The following is a 13,001-nucleotide window of genomic DNA, read 5'->3' as shown; positions in this document are numbered from 1 at the left end:
ACATCAGGCCATGCGTTTCATTTGGGTTCGAGTGTAATCTCATGGACGTCTAAAAAGAAACCCATAATTGCCCTATCTATCGTTGAGGATGAGTATATATTAGCAAATACAACAACATGTCAAGCTATTTGGCTAAGAAGAATCTTGGTAGATTTTAAGGAAGAACAAGAGCGTAGAACCACAATTTATTGTGACAATGTTTCATCAACAAATTTGACAAAAAGGCCTATGTTTCATGGAAGAAACAAGCACATTCAAATCGGTTATCATTTTATCAGAGGATCAATTGAAAATGGTGAAATTAAAATAGATTTTTATAGGTGTGAGTAGTAGCTAACAGGCATTTTCACCAAGCCATTGAGCACGGATAGTTTCGAGCACCTAAGAAGAAACTTGGGCATAGTTGATTTGGATTAGGAATGATCTTGTTTGTCGGCTCATGACCAAGGAGGAGTGTTGGAAAACTGAATTATTTTTAGCCTATGTGCACCTCCTTGCGCTACCATCCACACCTACCTTATTAGAAGTAGCCAAGAGTAATGCAACCTGGAGGTTTGCCAACAGTTCATTGGGATCTCGAAATCTCACTTCCTCTTGATGTTGCTGCAATTGGAGTTAATTTTTATAGAGTATTTATGCTGGTAAGTGATTTGAAAATTTGAAGGAAAATTTAGTGATATTTTCCTAGTGAGAGAACAACTAAAGATAGTTTGCGCTGTAGCAGCATAGAGTTTTATTTTCTGAGTTTGTAGTTCTCTTTGTAGTTTTATTTCTAGATTTAATGAAAGAAGAAAAACATAATATGTCTCTATTATTTATTTTTGCTTCTGCCCAGTAATTGGCAAACAGAGTTGCAATCTCTTATTTTTGTTTTTGTCGTAGTCTATCTCACAATTATCATCTTCCAAAACCCCTCTGCCATAAATTTATAGGTCTCCTTCCAGATTTTAGGGTCGCTTCCTATTGCCCACACGTTCATCATCACCTGAGCATCTTTGTGTATCAAATATCCCTCAATCTCGTAATGCCTCTCAGATTTTTTTGCATTTGATTCAAACTCATTTTGATTGATTTCTTCGATTTACATTTTTACAGGGAAATATTCAAATTTAATTTGACTGACTTCTTTCTTTTCAGATTTTCCCATTCAAATTCAACGCAATAATATTCAAAATTGGCTTTTTAACAGATTTTCCATACTTGATATCCACCCATATTTTTATATAGAAATATTCAAACTCAATTTGATTGATTTCTTCCGTTAACACATTTTCCACACTTGAAATTCTACGTGCATTTTTATACAGATATTTAAACTCAATTTGACTACTTCTGCCATTTACATATTTCTCACACTTTAATCCTAGACGCATTTTTATAAAATTGAGTTTTGATTGTATGATTAAAAAAATATCAACGATCATGGGTTCATGGCTCAAATCGTAGTTCCTCTTTTATTTATTATAGGATTGATAATATTAAACTTTGATAATATTAAGGGTAAATTTTTTACTTGTTTATAATGACAGGGAAAGTTTATGTTGATATCATTTTGTTAGGATATATGGAATTAATTTTGATTGTGCAATAGAGGAGAAATATTATACTTTCCGAAAGGATAAGGAAAGATAATTTATGCTGTTTAAAAGAAGTTGAAAAATGGATTAAATAATCAGGCTACAGTTCAAGTCCTTTTTGATCTTAAATTTTTGTTAACAATATATAATCAATGGTATTTATGGTGAAGTATATTCACAAATAATCATCAACAATGCATCCTGTGAAAATAAACATCAAATTGACAAATCACAATTACTTTATACATTTAAAAATTATACCATACAAAATATACATAGAAAAGCAACTTTTAAAAATATTTTTAAGAGTTAAATTATATTAAGGGAGTTTATGATAGAAACTACGGAGCACATACCAGTGGCATGATCATTGCCAAGAAACTTCTAAGAATAGGTTAGTATTGGTTTACTATGGAGAATGATGCTTGCCAATATGTCTCATATATTAGACGAATAGAGAGCTCACCTACACACCTTCTCAAGAACTGAAATCTTCAATGACTCTATGGTCCATTCTATAATTGTGGCTTGATCTCATTGGGAAGATAAATTCATATTTCCCTAATGATAATAATAATAATTATTACAATCATTAGATACTTCACCAAGTGGTTATAACTAGGAACAAAAATTCTCTAGTTCATTATAATTATTTCATTTGTAGTCATAGTATCCATTCTACCATGCTCACTAACAATAGTAATTTCTTTAAGAATAATAAAGTCAAATCTTCTTACAACCAATTCTATATCAAACATAAGCGACCTTGTACTCCATTACCTTCAAGGTAATGGCCAAGATGAAGATTCAAATAAAAATCTCATTAAAATTCTTAAATAGATTGTCAATAGTGCTAGTTGAGATTGACATATTCAACTGTATGCTAGTTTATAGGCTTATCATACCAAGATTTGCATAGATATAGCAACTACATCTTATTCACTTGTTTTTGGATTTGATATCATCTTAACTATTGAGATCAAGTTGTCATCCTTGTGCATAGCCCTCGATGAGTTGGTTGAGAAAGAGTAATATTATATTATTCATCTTCACGAGTCCTTCAATCAAAATATTCCACTGCACTTTATCATTTTAAGGAATATCCAAATAGGCTTGAAAGAAGCTTCAACAAGCATATCAAGTCTATAGAATTTGAAACTAGCAACCTTAAGATCAAAGAAAATAAAAAATAACAATTAGAATCATAAAATAAACGCAATTTTGAATCTAATTGGTTGGGCCCTTATGTCATCATTACTAAATTCATGTTAGAAACATTCAAGTTGGCCAAAAAAAGATGGATATGAGCTTGATGAACATATGAATATATTGCATCTCAAATATTTTTATGCTAAAAGTGGATCAAATGTTGCTATATCACAAAAAGGACATTAAAAGAAAGTAAAAAGTAAAATAGTTAAAAAAGTCATTCACAAGTGAAAATAATTTCTATGATGCCTTGGGTAGGTACCATTATATGATCCTATTATATCAATTAATTCACTCTATTGATATATTGATTACATTATATTAATTAATTAATCTTATTTACATATCGTCATATAAAAAATGTTTCATTAATTATAAATAATTAACTAATTAATTATTCATGTAGATATATCCAATTAAAATAAATTATCCTAACTATCCTTAGCCACATTTCACATATGTTAATTTAGTAGTTCGACTTTTCATAGATAGATTAAATTAGATAAATAATTAGTTGATCTAGTTAATTTTAATCAATTCAAATTGTCTAAGCAATCAAATTGATTTAGAATTGGTTGATTGAAAGTCAAGTCAACTGACTAAATTATCAAATCAACTGATTAATTAAGCAAGTTAACTAACTGATGGAATCATTAAGTTAAATAATCAATCAATTGATTAAGCTAGTCAATCAAATTATTGAACTCTAAATTGATTCTTTAGTCTTCAAAATATACTGTTCATTTTTCAGATAAAAATCTATAAATCCATCATTCCTTTCTTGATTTTTAAAGCTCTAAAAGTAATTTTTGATTTATTTTTCAACATCCAGAAGATGTTATCATTACCAAGAAGCGTAGACTAGACTCGCTAGACTGAACTAATACATAATTATAGAAAAACAAATCTAACGACAAGTGCAAAGACACGGTCTGTGATGGTCGAACCTAGTAAATGTGGTGTGGGAGACGGGGTTTGGGGATCGCAATCAACTTTGAAGCTTTCTTTAATACGAGTCCAAACTCGTCCCTCATGTCCATCTGCTCGCGACTCATTCCATGGGGAAATGTCCATTCAAACGAATGAATGAAGGAAGCCAAAACCAGATGAAGCATACGCATCGCGAAAGGATGTCCCACGCATAGTCTTCGTCCAGCTCCAAATGGAATCAGCTCAAAATTATGTCTCCTGTAGTCTATCTCACTATTCTCACCTTCCAAAAACCTCTCCGGCATAAACTCAAGGGGCTCCTTCCAGGTCGCAGGGTCCCTTCCTATTGCCCACAAATTCACCAAAACGTGAGCGTCTTTGGGTATCATATATCCCTCAATTTCACAATCTTTCCCAGCTTTGAGGGGCAGGAGCAGAGGAACTGTCGGGTGCAATCGGAATGTTTCTTTCACCACTGCATTGAGATACGAAAACCGATTTATATCATATGCTTCCACTTTTCGCACGAGACCAACTACCCCATCTAACTCTTGCTGCACTCGCTTCATTTTCTCCGGATGGCGAATGAGTTCTGTCATTACCCATTCGATCGTAGTGGTAGTTGAATCAGTACCGGCAATAAGCAGTTCCTGAAATAATATTAGGGCCACAATAAGAAAACTAGAAACTATCATGAAGTTTATCTATCTAATTGCATTTTAGGTACTTACAAAAATCAAGGCTCTAACATCAAAGAGAGTGAAATCCTCGGTTCTCATATCGAGAAGAACGTCGAGAAAATCTTTGTGGGAGTCATTCTGCTGACGCTTGATGTTTTTGGTGGCAATCCTATCTTGTATGAACAAATCAATGAAGTCATGTAACCTCTTCATATGCTTTGCCATCTGACGGCACACACTCTGAGGATCCACCAATCTAAACAGAGGATAAAAGTCCGACAAATTGGCTGTTCCAAGAAGCTTCACCGTCTTCCCAATGGTATCCTTGAGCCCCACAGAAGCTGGATTAAATGGATCGATCAAGCTTGTGCCGAAGATCATCTTGCCTAACACATTCATAATGTTGAAGAACGCCATTTGCTCAATATTTACAGCCTTTCCCTTGCTCTCAAAAATCAGCCGAACTGTGTGAAATACCTCGCCTCTTCTGAGATGTTCTTGAGCTTCTAGTCTTTGTGGGCTGAAAAGTTCAACAGTTGTAATTCGTCTGAGATACCGCCAGTGAGGTCCATGCTCACCCCACACTAAGGAAGACTTGTGGTGGGAAAAGACTTTGGTTGCTTCTATGACTGTCCGCCCAACAAAGATATGGTCGTGGGTTTTGAGAATCTCCTTCGCCATGGCAGGAGTCGAGGCCACCACTATTCTTCTCATGGCCAGACGGAAACTCATGAGCGGTCCGTATTTCTGAGAAAACTTACAGAGAGACTCATGGGGCCTTTTGGCCAGCTGAAAAAGGTTTCGTACAATATGCCAAGCAGTAGGTCCAGGTGGAAGTGGAAGAGCTGGCGCCCTTTTACTCTTCCATTGGAACCAGAGTAATGGTAGAAGAATGATGAGAATCACAGAACACCAATAAAGGTGTGGGCTATCCATTAGTGTAAAAAGGGAATAGAAAGAGTGAAAAAATACAAGGCCAAGTAATTCCCTTTGCTTCTCAACGATTTGTAATCTATTAACCATATTATAATTTTCAAGGGAGAAACCATGTAAAAAGACACATTTATAATACTTATATTTGACCAAAATAATCTCATCAAAAAGTTTCAAACGACTTAAATGCACATCAATGATGAAAATATATACTTTTCAACATCTACAATTCAAATGTCCTAAATTTTTACTATGGTCAATTATGGCACCTTAGTTTAGAAGAAAAGACACTTTATGAATGTAAAAATTTCTTCAAGAAGGTTGATTAAACTTTAAAAATGGAAGATTCATGAAGTTTTAGTTGAAAAATAGGAAGATTTTATTTAGAGGTGACATAAAATCTTTATGTAATTATGTTTCAAAAGTAAAATATTGAAGAGATCAAATTTAATTAGGACACTACTTATTTTAAATTCTAAAGAGTTGAAATATTGGAATTTTGAAATATTCAAGACGATAAATTAAATTGAAAAATGTACATTTGACCAAAATAATGAATAAAAAAATAGTTCAAACAATTTTTCTATATTTATTATTTTGATGAAATGTGCATTGAGTATTCAAATTTATATTACTTGACACCCACCATTGTAATTAGTTATAGAGCCTTAGGTGACAAGAAACAATGAGCAAATACTGGCCCAAGCAATTTCCTTTATAATTTGTTGGTAGAAACCTTCTGAAAAGTATAACAGTTTGGAAAATGGGAAAAAATATATACTATTCAACATGTATCATTGGAAGAAGGGAAGACTATATATAGAAAGACCAAGCCTGAAGAAATTTAGAAAATTTCATTTACTATAATTTGGCTTTTGGCTCTATTCATCAAGATTGGAACATACTCAAATTTGATGTTTTATTAACATATTTGGAATTTTGATGATACCACCTTTGAGCACAATTCTTATGAAACCAATAAACTAGTGGATACTATGGCTGCTATTTATTTACCTCCTAGGATGCATTAAGATAGGAAACAATGACACCTTTTTGTAGAGATCCAAATAATTCTAGCATATGACGTGCTAAAATCAAAATCTGCATGTGAGGTTACCTCCATGACATCATCCCTATTACCCTTTCAAAAAATCAATGCAAAAAATTTCAACCAACATCCATTCTACTTCACACACCCTTAGAACATCCTTTATCACAGAGGTTATGTGTTTTCTTATTACAATGTTTAACCATAAATAAAGGTAACATAGGAATCAAGGAAGTTCATGATAGAAACTATACAGAACATACTAGTGGCACAATCATTGTCAAGAAAATTATATGAAGTTACTATTGGCATACTATGGAGAATGATGTTTGGTAGTATGTCAAAATATTTCTAGTATGTTAAAAGAATAGAGATCTCACCCACTTAAATTGTTAAGAAATGAAACCAATGGCAACTTTATGGCCTGCTATACTTGTTGGTTGATGTCATTGAAAATATAAACCCCCCTTTCTCTAATGATAACAAATATATTATTACAATCATCAAATACTTCACCAAGTGCTAAAAGGCCATTCTCCTCACATATTTAATGGGAAAAGAAAATTTCCAAGTTCATCCTTAATTATTTCATTTGTAGTTATAGTATACATTTGACCATTGTCACAATGGTAATTCCGTTAAGAATAATGAAGTCAAATCTCTTTACAACCAATTATATATATTAAACATATGTAGTTACAACCCATTATCTTCAAGGTAATGGAGAAGTTGAAGCATCAAATAAAATTTCAATTAAAATTCTTAAAAGGATTGTAAATAATGCTAGTTTGGATTGTCATCTTCAACTCTATGCTACTTTATAGGCTTACCTACCAATAGCTACATACATATTAAAAATACATCTTATTCCTTATTTTTTGATTGATATCATCTTACCCATTGAGATCAAGTGGCCATCTTTGTTTATATCCTTTCATGACTTGGACTAATGAAGAGCAATATAATATTACTCATCCTCATGAATTAAATTATTTAATCAAAATATTTTAATGCACTTGATCATTTGAAGGAATATCTAAATAAGCTACAAAGAAGTTGCAACAAGAATAACAAATATAAATAATTTGAAACTAGTGATCTAAAGAAAATAAAAAATACCAATTGTAATCATAAAAATAAAGGTAAGTTTGAACCTTATTAACATGGCCTTTTTGTCATCATTACCAAATTCTTGTTAGAAACATTGAAAGTTGTCAACAAAAGATGGATATATTCTTGATGAACATATGATAATATACTGCTTCTCAAATATTTCTATACTTGAATGATCTAATGTTTATATATCACAAAGATGATTTTAAAAAAAGAGAGTAAAATGTAAATAGTACAAAAAAAAGCATCCCCAAGCAAAAACTATTTTTATCATGCCTTGGGCAAGTACCATTATATGACCCCATTATATCAATTAATTCACCCTATTGATTAAGTGATTACATTATATTAATTAAATAATCTTTGTTAGATTTATATCACTTCATAAAAAATATTTGATTAATAACTATTGTCAATTAGTTTTTCTTTTTTTTTGGTAACTTAGGGTATCCCTGTGACCCAAGCCCTACACCTAACCTACCTTACCTTGGGCTTACATACTACCAAGTTGGGGTTCAAGAAGGGGTGAGCTTTAGGCGAGACTAGTCCTTGGGGATGGACCAGGCCACTCATAAGCCAGATCCATCAGGTGGTTAACTATTATCAATTAATTATTCACACACACATATATGCAATTAAAATAAATAATCCTAATTATTCTTAACCATATTTTTCTTAGGCTAATTTAGTAGTTCCACCAGTCACCTATAAATTAATTTGGTTAACTAATTAATTGATTTAGCTAACTCTCAATCAACTTAGTTACCTAAGAAATCAAATTAATTGATTGAAAAATCAAGTCAATTGACTAAATAATCAAATAAACGAACTAATCAATAAAAGAAATTCACTTCTGAATCATGTTAGTTGACTAATCAATCAATTGAATGAAATAGTCAATCAAAATATTTAAATCTAAGTCAAATATCTAGTGTTCCAAATTAAATCAATCTATAATATTCATTTTTCACTTAAAAATCTATAAATCCACCATTCCTTTCATGAATTAGAAAGCTCTAAAAATAATATTTGATTTATTTCTCAACATCTAGAACATGGTATCATTATATTGTTAAATATGTTGCACAATATAGATGTCCATTTCATGCTTTATATAGAATTTAGATGATTTTTTTAAAAAATGATTATTATTATTTTTATAATTTTCAATTAAATTTTAATCATTATAAATTTTAATTAAAAACATTGTCATAGCCAATCATTTATGAAAAAATGATTTTATAAAATCCCCCTCATATAAGTTGTGCTTCCACCAAAGGTCATTGTACATATCATCCAAACACCATGCGAACAATAACAATGAGGTTTGTGTTCAAATCCCTTTTGCCTCATCTTTAATGTTGTCAAGCATTGCACAATGTCATTTTTTCACTTTGAATGCTTTTCACTTGAAAAAAAATCAAAATCAAAATTTTATTTCGAAGTGTCATGATTCAACCTCGAATATGAGTCCATACATGGGTTGCTTGTGGCTTTAAAATAACATACATTACATTTACCAAGAAACAAAGGCTAGACTCACTAGTCTAAACTAATACATAATTATAGAAAAATAAATCTATTAATAATAAAAAAATTATTGATGGGAGAAACCATGTGAAAAAATAATTTATAATATTTATATTTGACTAAAATAATCAATAATAAAAAAAATTCAAATGACTTAAATGCACATCTATGATGACAATATATATTCTTCAACACCTACAATTCAAATGTTCTAAATTCTTACTAAAGTCAATATTGACACCTTAGTTTAAAAATTTATGAACGTAAATTTTTCTCAAGAAGGTTGACTAAACTTTTAAAAGGGAGAATTTATGGTGTTTTAGTTAAAAAATAGGCAAATCTATTTTATTTAGAGTGTAATTCAGTTTTAAAAATAAAATATTTAAGAGATGAAGTTAAATTAGGAAATTGTTTATTTGAAATTTATAAGTGTTAGAAATTTTTGACCATTGAAGTATTAAACTAAAAAATGCATATTTGATCAAAATAATTAGTTAAAAACAATTCAAACAATTTTTTTTGTATTTATGATTTTGATGAAATGGGCTTGAGTGTTTAAACTTTTATTATTTGACACATACCATTATAATTAACTGTAATTAATTATATTGCCTTAGTTGAGAAGAAACAATGAGAAAATAGTAACCCAAACAATTTCCTTTACAATTTGTTGGTATGAACCTTTCGAATAGCATAGCAATGTGGAAAATAGGAGAAAATTTAGGTAGACTTCTAATAGTCAAGTACAAAAATTGAGACCAAATTTTAAAATGAGAGAGCTAACACTAAAAAATGGTTACAATTTTTAAAAAAATTGGTGGGTATAGTCTGCTAAACACTATAGTTCTTATAGGTGACCAATTTAGGCACCATATTCCCACAAAAATTATACCTCCAAAAGAGAGTAAAGAGTGTTGAGGTTTGTAATGTTAAATCAAATTTTAATTTGAGTATTTGATTATATTTGAATTCTAGGACTGATAGTTTGAATTATAGAGTGGAATGGGGCCCAAATAGGTTTAAAATGATATATGAGAGAGAACACTAAAGAAAGGGTTGAAACAGAGTGTGAAATATAAGGCAATATAATTCACAACACTACACAATCATAGTTGTTATGGAGGTAGGAACACCAACATGGATTCTTGCCCATTTTTGTGTGTCCAAGTTTAGATTTTGTAGTAGAGAGGGTTACAAATGGGTAGACAATATAGTAACAGATAGTCCCATATTTCAAATCTGTAGAAACACTTGGACTAGGGTTACTGGCACCCATGATCTATACTTTTTGATTGACTTTTTGAGAGACAAACCTATACTATATCTCTTGATTGCATTTCTACTTCATTCTTTATGTTTGGATACCCTCAGTAATGGAGCACCCAACACCTTTATCTAGCACTTAGAGTTCTAGATTATAGCTACAATTTATTTTGCTTCTCCTATTTCTAGATCTATCCTACTATGTTGGTTTTTGGTTTTGTAATTTATTGTTATTGCTAAAAGTTATGATTTTTATATCATTTAACCTAGTTCATTTACACACACTTCACAATCTCAATTTTATTGCAACAAATTGCTTATTGTGAAATGGGAGCAAGTTAGGGTTAAATCTAGAATTCACTTTCACGCAAACATTGAAATACGAAGATATAAAGATGTGATTGAATTTGACTAACCATTGTAAAAGAGAGTCAAATGCTACGTTAGAGCTTCTATTCATTTCTTGCTTTCAAAAGTTCATCGATTTGAACTAAGTTCAAACTAGAATTTAGGTACAATGCAAATTAAAAATTAAAAGATAGTTGCAGACTAATATATAGATAGAATCTTAATAGCAAGTGCATAATTGAAAAAAAAACACAAAGATGCACCTATGATTGCAATCTAGAGTTGAATTCACTAGACTGAGGCACCTAGAGCACATTGGTCTTTTTTCTCTTTTACACAAACTGAATAGAGACTTCTTGATATCATGTCTTCTATTTCCACAAAATTTGATGCAAACTCTAGAGGACTACAACATCTAGAGTTCCTTGTTATTGGATAGAGGCACCTAGACTGTCCTGGTCTAGGGCATTTTTAACCTAATTCAAGGTGTTGATCTATAACTATGTGCTTATTTACCCAGTTATCCTTGTTTTTGTCGAAACCCTATAGTTGTACCTACAAAGTAAAAAGAGGGTAGGGTGGTGGCTATATAGAGATTTGCGTTGGTCAAATTGTTGTTTTGGTGGTTTCCATCACCATGAATAGTCGGTATTAAAATTGGAATAATGTGTACTAGAGTCTACCCAAATGTGCTAGAGAAAATCCTAAATGATATGATTTGAAGGTAATAACATATGAATCACATAACTTGAATGGTAAAATGTAGATCTGAAGCTTAGTGAAAAAAATATGAGAACAACATAAAATCATATCAAATCCCTTAAGAAGAGGTACAATCCAATCATCAATTAGTAATTCCCTATTATCCTCCAATATCTCTTGAAGATTATGTGGTTGATATATGTTGATGAAGATTTGATGATGAATAATTTGCACATATAAAATTCTCCTAAAAGAAACACTTTCACTTCATAAGTATATCTGTAATTCACACCTTTAAATGATAAGCTAGATGGATATCACAAATAAGAAAAGGAATGCTCATATATGAGATTCTAGGTTTAATTTATGAATATCCAACCTAGATTTGTTATTTTTTCACAAAATGATAAATTTGAATAGGATAGGACCACCTTATTATCGTCCCAAAATTTGGGGCAAAAAGTGCAAGACCGAAATGCATTTATCGACCTAGTCTTGACAATTTTAGCTTGAATTTTCAAGAATGCAAGATAATAGGGTTCTAATGCCAAAATTAAGTTTGTACAACAATATATAATGTTTAGGTAAGGGAAACATGTCTTCAGATTGAAAATAGGATAGGATCTATGATAAATTAGGATGATTAATAGATAAAAGACACACCTAAAATTAAGGGTTCAAAGGAGAGTGTAATGAGGTTAGAATCAAGAAAGGACCCATATTTTGAGTTAATTATTAGTTATGAGCATATGTGATTCCTATAATGTATATTATAATGAGACATACTAAAATGAGTGCTAACAATGCGTGGAAATGGACACCCTAATTAAAGGTATACAATTTACAACTCTACATTTATCTCCCATTTTAGCGGTCATATGACATTACATGCATATGCAAGTTAAATTACACCAAAAGTAAACATTCATGTAAAAATAATATTTTCATAGGTGTAGAACAAATCCCTGGACGATATCTACAATACAATGTCAGGAACTACATTCTAGAAAACCACTTTGTTAGTTGAAATAAAAAATCTTTTAGAATGCTTACTAAGAGTAATGAAATTTGAGGGTACAATATATCATCACCTATTTCTACTTGCTAAGTACGAGGTAAAAATAGAGTATCATGTTTACCACTTCAAACTATGGAAGGTGTAATACCCTGCCTCACATATAACTAATACAACCCTAAACCGTTACATGATTTTCTTTATAATATATAGTTAGATAGATCAAGATATTATAAATAAGATGAATGTATATGCAGGTTGCCAAGAAGGTTGTGTAGGGGTGGGTGGGAGGTAAGTGTTAGGAAATTGCTCATAACTCATAATAGCAGGGGAATATAAAGCAAAATTAGAAGCATAGCCAGCTTGATATTGTTGATAGAGAGGTGGAATGCTTCCATTTTCATGGAAAGGAGGTGGAAACATGCACTGTTCGTAATATCCCTCCATACTAAAGCATTAGGAAAATAGAAGATCTACAGATAATTTTCTAAATAAGAGAAAAGGGTTTGCTCAAAATAGAGAACCTGGTACATACCAATTAGAATCACCCAAATGATTTAAACCTACAGAGTCGCAAGGTGCTTGTAGAATACCTACAAAGTCGGTCCCACTAGGCATGCTAGAAAAAACTATTGATCCCCAATATCTCCATA

The 13,001-nt window shown here is 31.3% G+C and overlaps 1 protein-coding gene across 1 annotated transcript; it reads right to left on the bottom strand.

Annotated features, from left to right (window-relative positions):
* Window positions 1-3,733: 3,733 nt before the first annotated feature.
* Window positions 3,734-5,332, bottom strand: LOC131039080 (probable (S)-N-methylcoclaurine 3'-hydroxylase isozyme 2). The gene is made up of 2 exons (XM_057971728.2): window positions 4,448-5,332; window positions 3,734-4,366 (listed from the first exon to the last, which is right to left on the bottom strand). Exons 1-2 carry the CDS (start codon window positions 5,330-5,332, stop codon window positions 3,734-3,736), a joined length of 1,518 nt encoding a protein of 505 aa, XP_057827711.2.
* Between the last annotated feature and the right edge of the window lie 7,669 nt (window positions 5,333-13,001).

This window comes from Cryptomeria japonica, chromosome 7 (assembly GCF_030272615.1).
Source record: "Cryptomeria japonica chromosome 7, Sugi_1.0, whole genome shotgun sequence".
NCBI lineage: Eukaryota > Viridiplantae > Streptophyta > Pinopsida > Cupressales > Cupressaceae > Cryptomeria > Cryptomeria japonica.
This window is presented reverse-complemented; position numbering and strand designations above follow the sequence as displayed.